Genomic DNA, 22,460 nt, shown 5'->3' with positions numbered 1-22,460 from the left:
GGGCTGTTTGAGCACCACACGCTGAGATGTACATCAGCTCTTAGATGCTGTTAACGCTGGAAACCACTGATAGTTTTCTTCAGTGTGGCAGGAGACAGACCAAGGATTGTCCATCTGACAGCTTTCAGGCTGAACTTCAGGAACCAGGGAAGGAAATGGCTTTCTACTGAAATCCCAAACTTGAGTTCCCCCTCCATTAATGCTCAGTGAAATGTTTCTCAACTGGGGTGACACAACACTCTGGTTAAGGTCTCGTGCAGATGACCGTACTTACGGTCCGGGTGTGATCCGACAAAATATCGGATCGGAGTTGGACTGATGTTATTCTGTGGGACCTTACACATGTCAGATTCTTTCTCCTCAGACAGAACCTGTCCGAAGAAATAAATTACAGTATATTCAAATCGTACTTGGCCATGCAAGTCAATGAGTCTGTAGAAAAAATTGGAATGAACTCGGTTGACATCTGAGTGTAGTCCAATTTTCACAGACTGACAGAATGGAGAAGATGGAGACATTTTTTTCCCCATCTTCTTCTTATTCAAGAAAATTGGATTGCACTGTGATCACACTGTGATAGTTTCATCAGAGAGTGATTTTCATAATTGTCCTGTTTCTCTTGGATAAGAGAAAATACTGTCGTGTGACCCTAGCCTAAAAATGGAGGTGGTAGTACAGCCGAGGGCACAGGGTGCTAGGCAGGAAACCACTCATGGCTTCTGGCACTGCTGCTGATTTATTCAATTGCCTCCGCATATTGAAAATGCGGATATAATTGAACAAAGCAGCGCTGCAGGAAGCCATATTCAGCTTCATGTGTGACACCCTCACATCTTCTGCAAGATGATGATGGAGCCACAGTGACGTCATTGTGCCACCAGAATCGTTCAGCAAGAAAGTGGTCAAAATAATTTGACGAACAAGATTGTCCTCCGCAAGTTAGTTTTTTGTTTTATTCCAGGATGCACAGTCTCTATCCATTCAGTTTTTTAATGAGGGACTACGGTGTACAGTTATTCATATATTCAGGGGTCACTGTGACATTATGTAAATCACAGTTGTAAAAAAAAACTAAGCAGTAAACTTGAAAGCATTTTTTTTATTCTGTTCTCATAATTATCTGTATGTCTGAGGCTAGCAGGGTGATAAGAAGGTGCGAGCGTTGCCGGCTGTGTAGCTGGTATTGAGCCATAAGTGTGTTCTATCTTTTTGTGACCTTGATGATGCTTCTCCTCCTCTTCGATAAGAACTCCTAACCTTGTGTAAATTTCACAGGTTGATACATTCCGGGAGGAACCTGTAGCTCTTATAAAGTTACTTCTCTTTATTCTGAACGGTTATTTTTCCGTACTGCCATGACCAAAGACATAGAACTAGAAAAACCTAGGAATATAATTGATGACAGAGCCGCTATCAGTTGCCAGGACTGGAGTGGTATCACAGAAATGTCTTGGAAATTTTTGTATTCAGATGGTATTGGTTTAAAGTTATTACGCATTTTTTTCATGGTTCTCATTACGGGTGCCAAGATATTAAAATAAGATCAGTAACATTATCTGAAAAGGGGAGACCAAACATGTGGAGGAAACTCTGCTGCAGCCAATGACTACAAGGTTATGAGTCTTATGACACAAAATCGTGAAACCATTTACAACTACAGTGGGCAAAATTTTAGTTGTGTAGTCAACCACATGCCTGGTTTCTCCCTAAGGCTACATTCACACATTCATGTGTCATGGTCTGGGAACGGACTGTAATACATGGACCAGCTGCCGATCCCTTGACCCAAAGTCAACAGTCTTAGGGTGAGTGCACACAGTGCGGATTCACCTGCGATTTTTCCACACGGATTTGCAGGTAAAACCACAGGTAAAGTGACCTGCGGTTTTCCTGTGGATTAGCCTGCAGTTTTCCCCTGCAGTTTGACACCTGTACAATGGAGCAGGTGTCAAACCGCTGCGGAATCCGCAGAAAGAATTGACATGCTGCGGATTTAAAACTGCAGCAAATCCGCAGCATGTGCACTGCGGTTTTGAAATCCCATGGTACTGTACAATGCTTGCGGATCTGCTGCAGATCTGCAGGGCCAAATCCGCTGCGGATCCGCAGCAGAATCCGCAGCGTGTGCACATACCCTTATAGGCATGTGTGAGGCTGTCGAGTTCAGATCAGGAGACCCGCGGATGGTCCATGTATAATGGTTCATACTTCGGACTTCAGCATCCAGATATGTGAATGTTGCCCAAGACCACATATTCAGTCAATGTGCTCAATGAACAGCACGCCGAACCAATAATAACCTGTGTGCCAGTTCACCAGCAACTTTTAATACAGATCTATAGTCCTTATGAAGACAATAGCAGCATGTACTTGGCTGATCTGTTTTAAGCACCAGTCAATAGCAGGCATCTACTGTACCCATTCTCTATGCAGACAAACACACAGAGCAAGCTATGACTGCAGTTTGCAGGTGTCACTGGCCCAAGTTTTAGTATGGCCATTGTAGAGACTGTACTCTCTCAGGTGCGGCAGGAGGAAAACAGGTGGCGTGTTTCTGTAAAAAAAAAAGTCCATGCGGGTTTATTTACTTCATAAACCCCTAAGCAACCACAAAAGGGTAAACGACCTTCAGAGCAGGCAAAACATCACCAAAATTTCCTCAGCTGGGTTCTGCTCCCTCAGGCCTGTGGGCACACACATTGAGCAATGTCCAGCATGCAGGCTCGGTCTGGAGCCCCACACACAGGAAGGCTTCTCCCTCTCTGCACACAGCCCATATGCCAAACAACAGCTTCCATTATGTAGGCTGCAACCACACCCACATGTGAAGTATATGGGTAGCCAGACCCGCTCATCTCTCATAGCTACCCGCAACCTGAACACAGGTGCAAGAAACAACATCCTAGTGCTTACGTGCACTAAAGGAAAATACTCCGGGTTACATCACAGGGAGCAGCCATCCCTGTGACACATACCTCCCATTGATTACACGGCCATTAGCCTCCTTACACCATGTAAACTCAGCCTATGTATGGGCTGTCATTAGCAGCAAAGGGCTTTGTATAGTGAGAGAACAGTACAGGTGTTAGGTAGGAAAATAAGAGCAGGGAATTGATGCTGGGATGATAGAGGACAAGGGTAATGTGTGTAATTGAGTTGTCAGGTAGAGATATCAACAGATTGAACCTCCCTTTATTATGTTATGAGGCACAGATTATCTGGAATAGCCTTTCTTTGAGCCCAAATACACATTAGATTGTTGTCAGCTGAATGATAATTCAGCCATCAGCCCCATACATAAAAACATTCAGCTTGACCGCAGGCTCCTGTGTTCTCTATGAGAAAGTTGCTGTCAGACTTCATTGGAGTAGCTTATATTTAGAGAGAACAAAAGGATCAGCTGTTGAAATTTTATAGGTCTGAGCCTTCTCTCCCCTGCTTCATCTGTTGGGGACTGGCTGGATGCTCCCATACACATGAGACCACTAGTGTTCCCAAAGTCTAGCCCTCAAGAGCCACCAACAGATCATGTTTTCAGGATTTCCTTAGTATTGCCCATGTGATAATTTCATCACTTGTGCTATACTAAAGAAATCCTGAATGCATGATTGAAATTTGGCTCTGTCAGTGGTCACCTGGCAGCTCTAAAATGGCTACCACAAACTGGCAAGCTTCTAAGCTTATCACATGCCAGGGATTGTCTTGGCCTTTACCTTTTAACCCCTGTAGGGATTTGGATGTAAAGGGGCCCCTGGACTGGGTGGAGATGTGATAATGGTCTATTGGTGGCTCTTGAAGACTGGAGATGAGGAACAGTGCATTAGACTGTCAGTTGATCATAATAATATGCCAAAACCATGAATTTTTCAGACCCAAGAAGCTCCATGTTAATCCTTTCTTTGGGTTCAAGATGCCATAAACAGTAAAAGTCTAATGGGCAATTCTATTTATTTCTGATTTTTTTCTTTTCAAATTTTTCAAATTCAGGTTTTTTTCAAATTCAAGTTCTAAATTAATTATGACTTGACTAATCTCAGACTTTAATTATTAAGCTCTAAAATCTGATCAATATACAGTAACTATGGTCTGATCTCCTGGCCTGATTGTATATCCAAAATCTATAGGCACAAAGAGATGGGGTTATTTACATCACAAATTACATAACTATTAGTTGTCAGACCCTGAACATATACAGGTCAAAATCAGATCCAGGAAAAAGCAAAAAAGAAAAAAAAAGAAGAAAAGGTGAAAGTTAAAATGACCATTATTGTTACTGATATCAAAAATGTATTTTTTTCACTCAATTTAGGCTATACAGACTGTGTGGAGTCTCTTTTAAATGCCGGAGTCAGTGTAGAAAAAAACATAAATCACTTGGGTTCTCCACTTTATGTTGCTTGTGAAAATGGAAAGTTGGAAACCGTTAAAAGACTACTAGAACTAGGTAAGAAATTAATTTTCTCTTCTACACACCAACTGGTCTGGTTGGTGAATATTAAAGGAAACTTCTTAAAGCGTAACCGTCGTTTAATTTCTTACTTCTTAAATCAATAATCCACGTGAAAATAAGCAACTTTGTAATATATCTTATCAGAGAACTCTGTTTCTTTCTCCTCCAGGAGTGATTTTTCATTTTCAAAATTCTCAATTCCTGGGTAAAATCTGTGTTCGGTGAAGACAGATTTTTACATCACTGAGATGGGAGATGACATCTACTACTGATAAGATTCTATGCTGAGGACTGGGGGTAGGAGAAGTGAGGAGCTAGAGGCAATGCTTCTCCTTCCTTCTCCACCTTCTGTCTACATAGACTCTCATCAGTAGCAGCTGCCATCTTCTATCTCATTAAAAATCTGTCTTCACCGAATACAGATTCTACCTCAGAATTCAGACCTCTGAAAAGAAATGATCACTCCTGATGGAGAAAGAAGCAGATTTCTCTGATAAGATTTATTACAAAGACGCTTTATTTTCACGTGTACTATTGATTTAAAAATTAAAACTCTAAACAACGGTTACCATTTAAGTTTCCAATACTGTATAAAGCAGCTGCTATAGTAGTTCTTATGCCAATTCCTGTATTTTAATGAAGTCTTTTAATTGCCACAGTAAGGCTATGCGCACACTCAAGTTTTAGAGCAGAAACTGAGCATAAAACCTGCAAATCCTTTTTCAAAACTCCTCAATAACTTGGAGTTTCCACTCAAAAATCTCAGCAAACAGACTCTGCTATTATTTAAAAATGAAGTTTTAATCTGCAGTGTATTCTAGTTACGCCCCCCGGGCATGATTGATGTTTTTGTTGAACTTCCTGTGCCGGTGGTACTACCAATATGGTAATAGATTATGTCAATCACGCCCTGGGAGATCTAAGGCAGGAGCAGTCCTGTTTCATTAGCACATGTGACTTTACCATTTAGGACTTTAGCATTTGGTATATGTCCTTCTGTAATAGCAGTTTGAACTGTTATGGGACTCATGCTACAGTACAGTTGTGCAATTGAAGCTTCTATAGAAAATTTATTTGTGCAATTTCATGTCTGAAATGACTAAAGTAGAAGCTGGCGGCATGACCAATTTTCAAGAAAACAAAACAAAGTCATATATGTAACAAGGCAATGCTTGCATTGTCAATTGTATCCTTAATTTGTGACAGGCATCATTGCACAAAGCATTTTTATTGCACTTCCATATGCATCAAATCTTTGGACACCATCGGTGGTCATGGACCCTTCAGGAGCCTAGGACCCCAGGAAGCTACTCAAACCACTAAACCACTTAGACTACGTTATGCCACTGATTGAGAAAAAGAACTGGAAAGATAACAGTCATTATTTTACAGGTAATACTTGCTGTGCTTGGAACTTGCATGCTTAAAAACAGAGATGTCCCCAAAAGCAGGTCTTATAGAAATACATAAAGCATATAATATACTGTATATAGAGTGCTCCGTATAAATGGGTACACTACAACAGATTTTTCAGAAAAACTTTATTTTCCTTTCAGAATCAATATTTTCTATGTGAAACCATATTAAAAAATACTCCCACAAGTGTAGGCTTGTTTAGAACATCTAAAATGGAATTTTCCTAACAATTTAATTTAAGACCATGTTGCAGTATTGAGTAAACCCCAATGAAAGTCTTAGAAGCATAGATATAGTTTGCACTTCAAAATTCTATTTATCAAGAATGTTAACCAGAGTTAAGTCTATTTATTAATTTACTGGGTGTCCAGCAGCCAACCGACTGTGAGGGAATTACTTAACAAAGAAAACACCGGCAGTCATGGCACCATATGGAAGAGAAATGACCTGAGAAAGAAAATAATTTCTTTACACAAGAAAAGTGAAGGTTACAAGAAGATCAAAGCTTTACTTGTCAGTCACAATACTGTAGCAAAAGTGATACAAAAATGTAACTAAGATTGTATGGCAACCATCTCACAGAAACGTCCAGGCCTGACCACTGAAGATAACACCTAAACAGGAGTGTCTTCTAATGGGAATAATTGAAGAAAATTGACATGCAAGTTCACTGCACTTAGGTAAAGAAGTAGCACGCTAAACCGGAGAGTATGTTTCCCGTGGCACAATATGGTGTTCACTGCAGAGGAATAGCATGCATAAGTGTGATTCATGAAGGTAGTCTCTCCAAAAACTCATACACAAAAAAGCCCAGCTACAATTTTCCAGGATCCATACTGAAAAATATGAAGACTACTGGGACTCTATACTATGGAGTAATGAGAAAAAGATACCTATGTTTTGGAACTTATGGCTTCAAAACCATATGGTGTTGCAAAGGTGAAGAGTATAAAGAAAAATGCATGGTGCCTACAGAGAAACATGGTGTTGGCAGTATCCTTATGTGGGGCTACATAAGTGCTGCTGGTGTCGGGGGGCTACATTTCATTGATGGTATCATGAATTCATAGATATACCGCTCTGTATTGAAAATGAAGAGGCTCCCATTACTCCGTGCCTTTGGAAGACATCTACTTTTCCAACATGACAATGATCCAAAACACACATCAAATTCCACTGTTGCATTTCTGAAGAAGTACATGGTGAAAGTGATTCAGTGGCCAATTATGTCTTCTGATCTGAACCCAGTCGAAACACCTATGGGGTATCCTGAAAAGACAAGCTGAGCATCACTTTCCATCCAGCATTCAATCTCTAAAGGAGGTCATTCTTGAAGAATGGAAAAAGATAGATGTTGCAATATGTCTATGTCGCCAACATGTTCATTACATGCCCAAAATTCCTGGTGCTGTCTTTAAAAAAACATGGAGGTCATACAAAGTACTAGATGGATCAGTTTTTATGTGGGGTGTTTTCATCAACTAATTGAGTAAGGCTGGAGTCACACACAACCATTAAAAAATCGGTCCCATTTTAACGGTACGAAATCGCACAAAGAATTCTTGGCCAGATATCCGTCTGTCATCCCATTTTCCGGCAAGGAACCAATTTTAATCGCATCTAAGCATCAAATTGACATCCAATGCCAATGCCTGATGCCCTATCCTGTAGACCTGGAGAAGTTGTGCGATTTAATCGCAAGTCACACGTTTGGTGCGTTTTCCATGTGTTTTTTTATCGCATCCATAGACTTGCATTGGGGAATCCGATCCGAAAATCGGTGACAATCGCAGCATGCTGAGATTGTCTCGGTCCGAGGAACGGATCCGATAAAAAATCGCATGATGTGAGCTGCCCCATAGAATAACATGGGTTCGAATGCAATGCGATTTTTTATCGCATTGCATTCGACCGTTTTAATCGCCAGTGTGACTCCGGCCTAAAACTGCAGATTTTGTAATGGAAGTTATATTACTAACCTTACTTTCCTGTTATGGGTTAAAAAGATGTTCTTTGAAACTGAGTCTTGTCCAAATTTTGGAAATTGTTCTTGTGTTTAGTGAGATATTGATTAAGATCTTACTTTTCAAAGAGGGTGTACTCATTTTTACTGAGCACGGTATATGCTTTGAGTTATTAATTTAAATATATATCTGATTTTTGTCTGTAGGGGCAAGTGCAAATGTGGGTAAAGAACTGGACTCTCCATTACATATTGCTGCAAGAAATGGCAATGCGGAACTGGCAAGCCTTCTTATTGACTATGGAGGAAATATGCAATCTAAGAATGCAGATGGGAAGCGACCTTCAGAAATCATCCCATTACACAGCACTTTACACCAGCTCTTTTTAAACAGAGAAGGTAGAAGTGGATCATTTACAGACAGTTTGTAATTTGATTATTATTTGTATATATTTATATGCCATTAAAAACAGCAGAACCCTTGTAGTTCCTTTTTCGATTCACGGTTATGCTTTTTAGCTTGTTTCCTTTTCTCTTGATATCTTGCCTAATGGAAAATAAATGGACACATATCTTGTATTCTTCTCCTACTACTATCAAATGGATTACAAACCAAAATGTCATCACATGAGCCTCTTTAGGACCAAAATTAGTTCTTTCCAATAGTAAGATCCTTCCCAATATATAAAATACATCTCTTGGTAGATCTGCGATTTTTGGTGGACTCATCCATCCTCAAGGCTCTCAATTATGCTCTGTGAGAGTTTCTTAAAGGGTATATTCACATTTTCCATTCTTATAGGGGCTTCCTACAATTACCATTCTCATTCATTATGGTCAAATTAATCCACATTTCTTTTCCAAAATGCTGATGGGACAGTCCAAATTTGGTGAATGTAGCATAAACCAATGAATTCTTCATGTTAGGGGTCAACAGTTCAGGCTGGTGGAGGTGAAATAGTGGTGTCAGGAATGTTTTCTTGGGACACCCTGAGTCCTTTGATACTTGTGGATGGACATCTAGACTGTAGGGCTAGCCTAAGCACTCTGTCTGACCAAGTGCGTCTCTTATGGCAGCTGTTTCCCTACGGCAGAAGATTTCTTTCAACAAGATAATGCACCATGCCATAAGGGTTGTATGGTAGTAGGATTGGTTCCAACAACATGACAGGGAATTTTCCTTGCTTCTCTAACGTTCATAGTTCCCAGATCTTAATGCTATATAGCAGCTATGGAATGATATGGAACGGGGGCCAATATTTCTGTAGAATGTTTTAACACTTTTATAATTTACTCTGTAGTTTTGATGGTGAAAAGAGATTTAACATTCCACTAAATAGGGGTTTCTAAAAATGTGGCATTTGTTTTACATTTGTTTAAGGAGAAATTGGAATATTATTGCCCAAATCAAGAAAAGGGAAAGAATGACGCTTGTACTTTACCTAGCAAATTGTTTTCAAACAATTAACAGATGTCATATCAATTATATGGAATACTAGCTGAAGAGCCCGGTGCTGCCCGGGCATAGTAACTAACTACAGTTAGTTATAACAAATTATAATGATTATATCTATATATATAAAGTTGAGTGTATAGCCCCGCTCACTCCGCATAGCCACATTCACTATAATATCCCACATCATCTCGTCAGCCAGAGCCACCGGACTACTACCCCTAATATCCCACATCATCCCCTCACAGCCACCGGACTACTACCCCTAATATCCCACATCATTCTATCAGAGCCACCGGACTACTACCCCTAATATCCCACATCATTCCATCAGACAGAGCCACCAGACTACTACCCCTAATATCCCACATTATCCCATCAGCCAGAGCCACCAGACTACTACCACTAATATCCCACATCATCCCGTCAGCCTGGGGTCAGAACCAGAGCGCTGAGTGGAACGTTCCTAACTTCTATGCCGGGGTTCCCTTTAATAGAAGCCTGGGGTGAGAATCAGAGCGCTGAGGGATTTGCCCTCACTTCCATACTGGAGATCCCTTTAAAAGAGGCCTGGGGTCAGTACAAAAGCGGTTTGGATTTGCCCTCACTTCCATACCGGGGACCCCTTTAAGAGGGGCCTGGGGTCAGAACCAGAGCATTGAGTGGAATTGCCCTAACTTCCATACCAATGATCCCTTTAAGAGAGACTGGGGTCAGAACCAGAGCGCTGAGTGGAATTGCCCTAACTTCCATACTGGGGATCCCTTTAAGAGAGCCTGGGATCAGAACCAGAGCACTGAGTGGATTTGCCCTGACTTGCATACCAATGATCACTTTAATAGAATTCTGAGGTCAGAATCAGAGCACTGAGGGATTTGCCCTAACTTCCATACTGGGGATCCCTTTAAGAGGGGCCTGGGGTCAGAACCAGAGCGCTTAGTGGAATTGCCCTAACTTCCATTCCAATGATCCCTTTAAGAGACCCTGGGGTCAGAACCACAAAGCTGAGTGGAATGATCCTAACTTCCATACCGGAGATCCCTTTAAGAGAGGCCTGGGGTCAGAGCCAGAGCGCTTAATGGAATTGCCCTAACTTCCATACCAATGATCCCTTTAAGAGACCCTGGGGTCAGAATCTCAGCGCTGAGTGGAATGGTCCTAACTTCCATACCGGGGATCCTTTTAATAGAGGCCTGGGGTCAAAACCAAAGCGCTGGATGGATTTTCCCTGACTTCCATACCAATGATCCCTTTAATAGAAGTCTGGGGTCAGAATTACAGCGCTGAGGGATTTTCCCTAACTTCCATACCGGAGATCCCTTTAAGAGGGAAGATGTGCCTATGGGATGGAGGATGTGTGATGGGTATATGGGGATGGGAGGGGGTGATTCATTTCTGTCATGTGCTCTTGCTCCTTTCTGGGGGCAGACAATGGCTGGGAGCTTATGTTCCCGGGGATGTTAGATTTCTCCCACCTGGTCAGTGTCTGCTGTGGTGTTGTGGAGTGGGAAAACTGTTGCTCAGAGCAACCAATCACAGCTCAGCTTTTTTTAAACAGCTCTGGTGAAATGAAAGATGCTTAGTGATTGGTTGCAAAGAAAACTGTTGCTCATAGCAACCAATGACATGTCAGCTTCTTTTAAACAGCTCTGGAGAAATGAAAGATGCTTCGTGATTGGTTGGTGATACACACATGCACACATACATTCAATTTTATATATATATAGATTAATATGGAATAATGGTCCTGGCTACTGGAACCTGCTATAGATACAGTGAGGTGTAATGGGACCTAATTTACTTATTCATTGACTCAGAAATAACAGCTGTGTCACTAATGATGAAACACCTCTGTAATGAGACACAGCTCACAAGAGCATCTGTATCATTCTCATAAAGAGGTACCAGAGACAAAACCAGAATTTGGGGTGTGAATGTGGTGTATACAATGGCTGTTATCTAGCTGAAGAGAACACTTGGTAAGAGAAAGTGTGAGGAAACCCTTGTCTGTCCTCTGTTTCCAATCCATCAATCTCCCAATATGCCCTCAAAATGTCATTTCAGCTGGAGTATGGGCTGGCTGGATTTATTTTTGGTTCATGTGTCAATTTTTACAATAATTGCTGCATCCATTTTTCTCGTATGAAAAATATTCTTAGCTTCTCCACGCTATTAAACAGTAAAATCTTGAGCGCACAGTTGAAGCGTGGGTGCTATCCGTTTTCTTTTTTACGGGAACATTGACTTGCATTGGAGAGTTTGAGCCGCAAAATCGATCAAAGTATGACATGTCTCTATTTTTCTTTGTTTTTTTGTAAGCAGTCCACAAAAAAAAGGACACACGAAAGGCACATTGATTGTAATCAGTCCATAATCCATCTATGAAAATAAAGGATAGTACATGTACCAAAAAAACTAATGTGTGAAAGAGTCGAAAAAGAGGTCTGTAATTTTTATGGTACGCACACTTCAACTGTGATAGTCAAAATCTAAAAATAATAACCAGAAAATGAAACTGTATGATTTTTAAATAATTAAATTGCATTTTATTGCATGACATAAGTATTTGATCACCTACCAACCAGCAAGAATTCTGGCTCTCACAGATCTGTTAGTTTTTCTTTAAGAAGCCCTCCTACTCTTCACTTATTACCGGTATTAATTGCACCTGTTTGAACTTGTTACCTGCATAAAAGACACCTGTCCACACTCTCAGTCAATCGCACTCCAACCTCTACAACATGGCCAAGACCAAAGAGCTAAGGACACCAGGTACAAAATTGTAGACCTGCACAAGGCAGGGATGTGCTACAGGACAATAGGCAAGCAACTGGGTGAAAAGGCAACAACTGTTGGCACAATTATTAGAAAATGGAAGAAACACAAGATGACTGATCTTCCTCGGCCTCGGGTTCCAGATCATACATTGTGGGGTAAGGATGATTCTGAGAAAGGTCAGGAATCAGCTAAGAACTATACGGGAGGACCTGGTCATTGGCCTGAAGAGAGCTGGGACCACAGTCTCAAACATTCCAATTCCCATTATGCTGTCATGGATTAAAATCCTGGAGGGCATGCAAGGTCCTCCTGCTCACACCAGCACATGTCCTGGCCCATTTGTAGTTCACCAAAGACCATGTATTGCCAATGGTCATGTATCGCAAGATTTTATCCAACAACCTTCTTCTCTCAGTAAGAGCATTGAAGATGGGTGGTGGCTGGGTCTTCCAGCATGATAAAGACCTGAAACACACAGCCAGGGCAACTAAGGAGTGGCTTCATTAGAAGCATTTCAAGGTCCTGGAGTGTCCTTCCTAGCCATTTTCCAGACCTGAAGCCAATAGAAAATCTGTGAAGAGAGCTGAAACTCAATGTTGCCCAGCGACAGCCCTGAAACCTGAAAGATCTGGAGAAGATCTCTGTGGAGGAGTGGGCCAAAATCCCTGCTGCTGTGTGTGCAAGCTTGGTCAAGGACAACAGGAAACGTCTGACCTCTGTAATTGCAAATAAAGGTTTCTGTACCAAATATTAAGTTCTGTTTTTCTATTGTATGAAATACTCATTTCATGCAATAAAATGCAAATTAATTATGTGAAAATCATACAATGTGATTTTCTGTATTTTTTTCTAAGATTCTGTCTCTCACAGTTGAAGTATACCTACGATAAGAAGTACACACCTCTCCATTGTTTGTAGGTGGGAAAACTTAAAAAATCATCAGTGTATCAAATACTTATTTTCCCCACTGTATATACAGTATATATGGCTTTGCATGAAGGGTCTATTCAATACCTCGTTATGATCCCCTGCTGTGATTGGACACTACTCTACATACCAGATGTGCTTGTTTCTTATTTATGTTACCCTGTGACTTTATGCTGTTAACATTTATGGAATTCTTTTCCCAGGGCCGCTGACTTTGAAGCAGATATGCCGCCTCTGTATTAGGAAGTGCTTTGGACAAAAACAACATCATTTGATTTATCAGCTTTTGATTCCAGATACTTTAAAACAATATCTTTTGCACCGATGAGGAAGTTTAGTTCCATTCTATGTAAATTGTAATATAAAATAATGATGACCTGATATGACTTGAACGATTTCTATGGACCTACTGTATTTTAAATATATACTATAAAAACACAGATAATTGTGTCTTTCTGTTGTCAGATTTTTATGCCTAAAACTTATATGGAAATGTGTCCTTATGACCCAGAACCTACAATCTGACTAATCATTTGCTCACCCTTTCGCTGTTTGATACTTGTGGCTCACAACAATAGAATAGATGATGTACACTGAATTTTAAGTGCACCTAGGATTTATATTCTGAAGAATTTACTAAAATTATGCACTTTAAACCTAAAAAGAAATAAAATCACTGCAGACTTTATTGTGGAAATATAGCAGATTTTTTTTATATACTTTTCAGCCTTTTGCAAATCTGGGCCGAAATTCCCATCATTAGTCAATTTACACAAAATCTCACTTAGATTACTGCTATTGTAATATGCAACAGATTGTTCATCTAGAAATTTAAGTTGTAAATCTGCTATGTATATACACAATCACATTAATCAGAGTTATCTTTTAGGAAATATTACAATTACTAAAGACACAAATTTGATTTCTGCCATGTTTATTTGTGAATATTTATAAATGTGTTTTCCAAGTCCTTCACTGAGATAGTCCTGTATCCTTCAGTCTCATCCCTCATACTGTATATGTCTGAAAGTTACAGAAATAACTAAAGCTGTGCTGACCCAGAGCAGGACCCCTCAAAGTAAATGAAGATAGGCCAAACACTTCTACACAAACATACTGTATATATAAAGTTTATTTTAACAAATAAACTACAATAGGGACTGAAACAGGTAAAACGCCTTTACGACGTTTCGCAACCAGCACACTGATGAACACTCCAAGGGTGAAGAAGCCCAGATCAATAGTCCGACTCTCGCAATGTGTGTGGATGTGCCAACCAGGGGAATGTCAGCACCTACATGAGATCTCGAAAAAAATGATGAAAAGAGAGGCGCAATGAGTGTGCCTGTATTAAAATTAAATTCCCTAACTAGATAAACAGGGTGCTCACCTTAGAAGGTTGTGCCACCCTTGCACAACCACGGTGTGAACGTCAATGGTGGGTGGGGAACGTGTCCTCTCAACCCAGGGGGGCACCGCACGTGCTGTCAGCAAACTTCGCTCTCCTGTCCGGTCCGTCCCTCACCGGCTTCCGGACGTGATCCCGTAACTGACCCCAGCCATGAGTAAATTGCCAAGGATCCTGGAGCTTCTCAGCAACGCACAGCAACCACAAGTACTCCCGCAAACTACTGCCCTCCAAGCTGCTCCTGCCGCTAGTCCTCAAAAAGAGGAAATTTAGTAAAAAGCTGCAACAAAGCGGTCTATAGGAGCGCTAAAGGAGAGGCAGAAACCAAAAAAGGGGTTTAAAACTCAACATTTATTCTTCCTCCAATACCCACAACGCGTTTCTACGGTCACATCCGTCTTCTTCAGGTGAATTAAGGAAGCATCCATTGTTACAGCCTTTAAAGGTAGCCCTAATTGGAACAACCCACAATCCTATGAAACCTCACCTTGATGTTACGCATTAACCCCTACAACTCCAATAAAAGCATGAAAAACTTATTCATTCTAAAATCATTATACATATTACAGATTACAACATTCAACCTCATCAATATTCCATAAAAAACTGATAATGAACCCTGTCCAAGTGATAAAATCCCCCCAAAAAAGGAGAAGCTTTTCCTAAAAAGGATTGATTTCTCTTTTTATGTGTAATGTGTGAATTTTTTAAAAAGACTTTTTTTTTTTTTCAGGAAAAGCTTCTCCTTTTTTGGGGGGGATTTTATCACTTGGACAGGGTTCATTATCAGTTTTTTTATGGAATATTGATGAGGTTGAATGTTGTAATCTGTAATATGTATAACGATTGTATAATGAATAAGTTTTTTATAATGTTTTTATTGGAGTTGTAGGGGTTAACGCGTAACATCAAGGTGAGGTTGCATAGGATTGTGGGTTGTTCCAATTAGGGCTACCTTTAAAGGCTGTAACTAGAGTTGAGCGACTTTTGGTTTTTTAGGGTCGAGTTTCGTTTCATGAAACCCGACTTTTCCAAAAGTCGGGTCTAGCAAAATCGGCCGACTATAGTGAAAAGTCGGGGGTCCGACCGAAACACGAAACCCAATGTAAGTCAATGGGGAATTAAAGTCGGCAGTGAGAGGAGGACAGGAAACACACCTACAGTGCCCATTTGAATGCCAAAAAGCATCAATTCTTATTACTTAAGCTTGTCAACCTTAATTTACTTCATAATACTAGTTACGCACTGAAAAATGGGGGTTATTTGGCTACAGTTGTGGGGGGGTAGGGCTGGCTCCAGGTTTTCGTGGGCCCAGGGCCAAAGAGCGCCCCTTTAACGCATACCACAACTCATGCTGCTCCGATATGGCAGAGAAATAGCAGTATAGTACAATGAAAAATACTTCACTTCTTACATCTCATGACTGATATCCATTTTAAATTCTCCAAAACCTCCAAAAACAGACAGTATATAACCATACAGTATTATGGCCAGCGCTTAGTGCGCTATACAGAGTAATGAGGCCCATATATTTCTCCATATGGAATCATTGATCCCATATAATGTTTCAAACCATATATGATGCGCTCCACATAATGCTATAGTATATGTTGGTCCCAATGGATGAAGCTCCACTGTCTTATGGGCCCAAATAATGCTCCATATATAATGGGCCCCATTTCTACTGCTCTAGTGTATAATGGGCCCTGTAAATGCTGCTCCAGTGTCTGATGTCCACCTTTGGAATGCTCCAGTGTATGGTGGGCCCCATATATCATTCACCAGAGTATAGTGCTCCCCAAAAATTGCTGTCCCAACATTGAAAACAATTACATAAGTCTCCTTGCAAGGGAATCCCTGCACTACTCTGAACTCCTTGTCGTCCCCATCTTCCATCTCACTGCACTTGGCTGTTTAGGCCCTCCCACCGGCAGAGACACTTTTGCGTACTATGCGGTGCCCTGTGCCAGTGCTCTTGCCCATGAGTATGCCCCCCCCACCTGCTCAAGAAACCTGCACTTTCATCTGCACCTTCCTCTTTGTCAACTTGTAAGGTGGTATAGTATGTGGGAAGGGGAACCTGAGATTCCTCTGGGTCAGATTCTGGCAGTGTAGAGTGCGAGGGGAATGTAGTGGTCTGGGTCAATGTACCAGCAGCATCATCCAGCAGTGGCTGGGCCTCAGTGCACTTGTGGCGTCCCCAAGAGTACGGTTGCCACGGTGGCATTACCTTCCTCCTAGGGAGTGTGTTGTCAAGCTTGGGAGTAACGAAGGATCTCTCTAGCAGTGAAACCAACACACAACACATTTCCCACTCCAGGCTAGCAGGGAGACCACTGAACCTGACTGCTGAGGAGCTGCTCTCTGTGGTCGGGAGGAGGTAAGTTAGGGAACTCTGTGCAGGGAAGGGGAAGTGTGTGGACATGAGAAGGGGAGCTGGAGGATGAGCAGAGTTAAGGCTCACTCCTAGCTGGAGCGCATGGTCCTGATTCCGGTGTCCGAGTTTGTAGGGGCACTGACGTTCCTGCAGCAGAAACCGGGGGAAGTAGCAGCTATAAATGCTCTGTACCCAACTAAGGCTCGGAGGCCCCAGCATCGACGTGTGGGAGCCAGAAGGAAAATGTTACAGCTGTCTGCCATACAAGTCTGAGGAACACCTGTTAGACAGGAGGCGCATCAGTGAACCACGGTCTTGTGAGTGCTTCCCCCACAAGCGCTAGAAAGGAGACGTTCAGGAAGGTACATGTTGGCGGAGTGTTGGAAGGGAGCTTTCCATTTTGGTCCCGGAGGTTGGCTGAGGTCCTGACCCGGAGGACACAGCACGGAGGCAGGCATCTGTGTAACCTGCAGACTGTGATTAAAGCTTTGGAACTGCATGCTCTGGTGTCCTACAGTTATTCCAGCACCGCTACATCTGGGTACCAGCACCTACACCGCCTGTGCCTTTCCCCTATCACTACATCTACACTTCCCTGGGACTCCAGCTCCACCTGTGGGGAGCTTCACCATCTTTGCTGCACAACACCATCAGTCCCAGGGCCACCGTCCGGGTCACCGCTGCTGTGACACATCCCACTGACACCGGCCCGGTACCGAGTACCCCACAGCCCTGTGAGGGCGACCCATATGCCGACTGCTGATCGGGCGGCGTTATTCCCACGAACCTCCAAACAGCGTCCATGAAGGCAAAGTTTTTGGTTTCCGGGGGCAGTATGATTGCAAAGCTGAACCTTAAAGGATTGTCCAAAAGGGCACCACCAGGAGTGGAGCCTGTGGCTTAATTGGACTCCACCCGGGAAACCACAACCATGCCACCTAAAGAAAAGATGCACACTTTGAAAGCTTTGTCGATTCTGTGTGTGGTGTGGTACGTGTGTTTGTAGTTGTGCTAGCGATTTCTCAGCTTTATTCCGTTAACAACCGAGACTCCGGCATGCCCCCGCAGTACGCGTCAAGCTTACTAGAGGGATAAGCGAGGCTCTGGCACGTGAGATCGAGCAATAACAGGTCTAGCATTCCTGTACATGTCCAGGGCTGCATGCACGCTACACTGAAAGGACCAGCTTTTGTCGCTTACAGGTGCAGATAACCTGCTGAACTCCATTAGTGATGGGGATCTGGGATTCAGATTATTCCCTGCGAACGATGATTTCCCAGTAAGTTCAGGTCAACCGCAATTCCGGAGTTAGGCCTAACCGTCATTCCTGAAAGAATTACGTGTCCAAACCACAGGTGCTGTAGCTTGCTTAACAGCTCGGCAGCCGTTCTCAGGCCCAGTATGGATTCAACAACATTGTAGAAAGTTGATAAAGGGTACAGTTTCACCGGATAACACGTATATATGTAGCCTAGTTTACACATTAAAAATATATGTCTATAGATCAGGAGGCAGACTCAGATGTTCTCAGGCCCAGTATGGATTTGACCAGATTGTACAAAGTTGAGAAAGGGTACTTTATCACTGGATAGCAGGTATATATAGCATAGTTTAAACATGTAAAATCTCCATGTTCTCAGTATGGATTACACAGCAATTTAAAAAGTGGAAAAAAGGAAATGCATTTGAGGCGTACACAACTATATACTTTTGGTGTTATTTTTAAATCTTCATATATATTTCTGTCTCAGTAATACAGTCCAGCCTCTCTGCAATAGGAAATGAGATGCATACAATTACTGACATAAAGGCTAGTGATTGCAGAAATCTAGGAATTACTATTCATGGGAAAAACTTCCTTCACAATTCTCATAGGCGATGCTGACCCTCAATTAATTTGTGTGTTGAGACAGTGAAAACATTTTTTGGTGAATAAAGTCTTACTGTATCGCACTTCCGTTGATTCCATCACTGTTACTCATCTCAATCAAATTTTTATCACAGGGAGCGATGTAAACATGGTGCTCACTGGCTATCATGATCTGTCACGTAACTTTGGAGTGCAAAAGACAGAAGCCACAGGCCGTAGGCGATTCTATTTGATTGGCATAAGAGGGCACATTTTAAAATGTGCGCCGGAATGTCACACGTTTGTGAGTAGGAAAACTGTGAAAGCTGATGATAAACCACCACTGCATGTCATTGTGAGTCGAGGTCCATAAGAAATGGAAGCCATTGATCATCTGGAGCTAGCGCCCGGCCAGCAGGACAGGGAATAGCTACATCTTAACCATCATCTTTCAGGTCAATCAATTTGTAGTGGCACTCCCAGTGAAGGATTTGACAGCCCAGACTACACAGCGGAGGAGCAGGGAGAGGTAAACATTGCAAATGCTGGGGCCCTACCCAAGCAAGGGGGGCACACTCGTGGGCGTCGGTACTGGCACTGGGCCCCTCATAGTACGGCGGTGTGTCTGATGGCGGGTGTGCACCACCACTGTCAGAGACACTTGATTGCACTATGAGGGACCCTGTGCCAGTGCCCGCGCCCAAGAGTCGGCCTACCCACCTGTCCAGGGCAACGGCACTCGCACGGTTTCGTGCGCTAGGTGGTGACCCCGGCCATGGGGGGGCAGCCCAGTTAGGGCGGTTTACAAAGTGGCATATGTTGATGTGGGACATTCAGCTGCTTCAAAAGGCGAAATAGGTCAAGTTCGCGGAATAGGAGGAGGACCAAAGCAAGCCATTTTTCTGGCAACCTATGTGTCATCAAGGGAAGGTGGGACAAAATCCTTGGAAACCCATGCATGGTTCATTTTAATGAAGGTTAGATCATCCATATTTTGGGTTGACAGACGGGTCCTTTTTTCTGTCAGGATTGATCCAGCTGCACTGAAGACTCTTTCCGATAGCACACTTGCAGCTGGGCAAGCGAGCTCCTGTAAGGCATATTGTGCCAATTCAGGCCAGGTGTCCAGTTTAGCGGCCCAATAGTCAAAGAGGAATGACCTGTGCGGGAGAACATCGATATGGGAGGAGAAGTAGTTTGTAACCATAGTTGACAACTGCTGTCTCCTGTCACTTTCCATCGATGCAGTATTACCAGTTGTGTGAGCGGTACTTGAAAAATCAGTCCACAACATTGTCATGAAACCCCTGTCTCCAACGCCACTTCTGCTGTGTGCACCACGAACACCTCTGCCAAGCTGCCCCCGGCCCGTACGGCTCGTGTGAGAACCATCACCGCTGCTGTGTGCTGGGAATGCCTCAACCAACCGGTTTACCAGAGTTGCTTGCTTATTAGCCAATATTAGGTCAAGGTTCTCCTGTGGCATGATGTTTTGTAATTTGTAGCGTGGATTCAGGATGCTGGCCAACCAGTAGTCGTCATCGTTCATCATTTTGGCAATGCGGGGGTCCCTTTTTAGGATCTGCAAGGCATAATCTGACATGTGGGCCAATGTTCCCGGTGTCAATGATGCACTGCGAGTGCTGGTTGGAGGAGCACTTTCTGGCAAATCCACATCCCTCCAGTCACGCACAAACCCTGTACCAGACCTTGCCACACCAACATTTTCACTTGCCCCACGAGATGCATCCTCCTCCCCTAAGTAATCATCCCCATCATCATCCTCCTCCTCCTCTTCTTCCTCCACCTCGTCCAGGAGAGGTCCCTGAGCAGACAATGGCTGAATGTCATCAAGGATTCCCTCCTCCTCTTCCTCCTCGTCAACATTGGCTGCAGACGCCTGCTCCTTAAGGTGCGTCAAAGTTTGCATGAGCAGACGCATAAGTGGGATGCTCATGCTTAGGATGGCGTCGTCTGCGCTTACCAGCCGTGTGCATTCCTCAAAACACTGAAGGACTTTACAGAGGTCTTTTAGCTTCGACCACTGCACACCTGTCAACTCCATGTCTGCTCTCAAAGTGCCTGGCCGTGTAACCTCCCACAAATGCATTATGTCCTGCCTCTGTTCTCACAGCCGGTCAACCATGTGCAGGGTGGAGTTCCACCTTGTTGCAATGTCGATAATGAGGCGGTGGTTGGGAAGGTGGACCAATCGCTGCATCTTCTGCATACGAATGGAGTGTACAGGCAACCGGCGGATGTGCGCGCACAGTCTTCGCACCTTCTGGAGCAGGGCTGATAACTCCGGATAATTGGATAATTGTTGAGGAAGCACTGCACCACCAGGTTCAAGGTGTGAGCCAAGCAAGGTATGTGGCTGAGTTTTGAAAGGGCTATGGCTGCCACAAAATTACGGCCGTTATCACTAACTACCTTGCCTGCCTCAAGATGTATACTGCCCAGCCATGACTCAGTTTGTCGCTGAAAGTACTCGGACAGCACCTCCGCGGTGTGTCTGTCGCCCAAACACATCATCTGCAACACAGCCTGCTGACGCTTTCCACTAGCTGCTCGATAGGGGCACACCTCGTGTGCAACAGTGGCAGCTGCAGATGGAGTGCTCGTACGACTGCGCTCTGTGGACGAGCTTTCGCTTCTGGAGGAGGAGGAGGAGGAGGGTCGAACGCCTACAGCCAACTGTTTCCTATACTGTGGGCTAGGCAGCACTGTCCCACCACCGCTGTCCTCTGTGGACCCTGCATCCACCACATTAACCCAGTGCGCAGTGATGGACACGTAACGGCCCTGGCCATGCCGACTGGACCATGCATCTGTTGTGAGGTGCACCTTTCCACTCACTGACTGCTTGAGTGCATGGACAATGCGGTCTTTCACATGATGGTGGAGGGCTGGGATGGCTTTGCGAGAGAAGAAGTGGCGACTGGGTAGGTCATAGCGTGGTACTGCATAGGCCATGAGTTCGCGGAAAGCTGCGCTTTCCACCAACTGATAGGGCATCATCTCTAACGAGATTAGTTTGGCAATGTGGGCGTTCAAACCCAGTGTACGCGAATGAGAGACTGAGTACTTTCTTGACCTACTCATAGTCTCTGGGAGGGTGAGCTGGACTTGAGAGCTGCATATGGTGGAACTAGCGGTGGACAGGGCGGACTGAGAGAGTGTTGATGATGGTGATGGAGTTGGTGTTCTTTCTGATGGCCTAGATTCAGTCTTTCATTGATATAACAGTGGGATTCCCTGACTGCTTTGGCCTTGCAACAACACCTCAACATTTGCTGCTGTGCTAACCGGTGGGCTTACAGTGGGGGAAACAATGTAGCGTTGCTGACTACCTTCTTTGTGATCAGTTGCACATGTGGTACTTGAGGTTTGGTGTTGTGTCCACGCTTGCAAGTGCATGCTGGTTAAATGTCTAAGCATGCAACTGGTATTCAAATTTTTCAGATTTTTCCCTCGGCTAAAGGTCTTTGCGCACTTCTTACAGATAACCTTGGCCTGATCATGAGGATTTTGTTAAAAAAAGTGCCACTCTGCACTCTTCCTACTTTGGAAGACATTTTGCGGCCTAGCATGCTGTGCTATTTTGACCGTCTGGACAAGCTGTCCAGCAACTCTTTTGATTTTTGGAACCTGTCTTTGGAGTGCTCCGGGCCTGCCAGATATCAGCTGTTGCGATGTCGATGTCTGCTGTGGATGCTCCTCCTCCTCATCTGAGCTATTGGAAGCAGCACCCTCTTCCCCCAATGGATGCCAATCTGGGTCAACTACTGGGTCATCCATCACCTCCTCTTCAATGTTATGAGCACCTTCCTCTGTGT

At 43.4% G+C, this 22,460-nt stretch overlaps 1 protein-coding gene across 2 annotated transcripts in view; it reads left to right on the top strand.

The window, feature by feature from the left end:
• ASB9 (ankyrin repeat and SOCS box containing 9) overlaps positions 1–13,962 on the top strand; it is a 55,117-nt gene extending 41,155 nt beyond the window's left edge. For both annotated transcript variants that reach the window (XM_073565245.1, XM_073565242.1), the window contains exons 6-8: positions 4,310–4,444; positions 8,037–8,228; positions 13,191–13,962. In XM_073565245.1, coding sequence (XP_073421346.1) covers positions 4,310–4,444; positions 8,037–8,228; positions 13,191–13,315 — 452 coding nt within the window. In that variant the 3' untranslated portion in view covers positions 13,316–13,962. The remainder of the gene's footprint in view (positions 1–4,309; positions 4,445–8,036; positions 8,229–13,190) is intronic.
• Positions 13,963–22,460: the final 8,498 nt, after the last annotated feature.

Source organism: Dendrobates tinctorius, unplaced genomic scaffold (assembly GCF_039654945.1).
Source record: "Dendrobates tinctorius isolate UK_male_01 unplaced genomic scaffold, ASM3965494v1 ptg000016l, whole genome shotgun sequence".
NCBI lineage: Eukaryota > Metazoa > Chordata > Amphibia > Anura > Dendrobatidae > Dendrobates > Dendrobates tinctorius.
The sequence above is the reverse complement of the archived record's forward strand: the minus strand, read 5'-3'. Positions and strand labels throughout refer to the sequence as shown.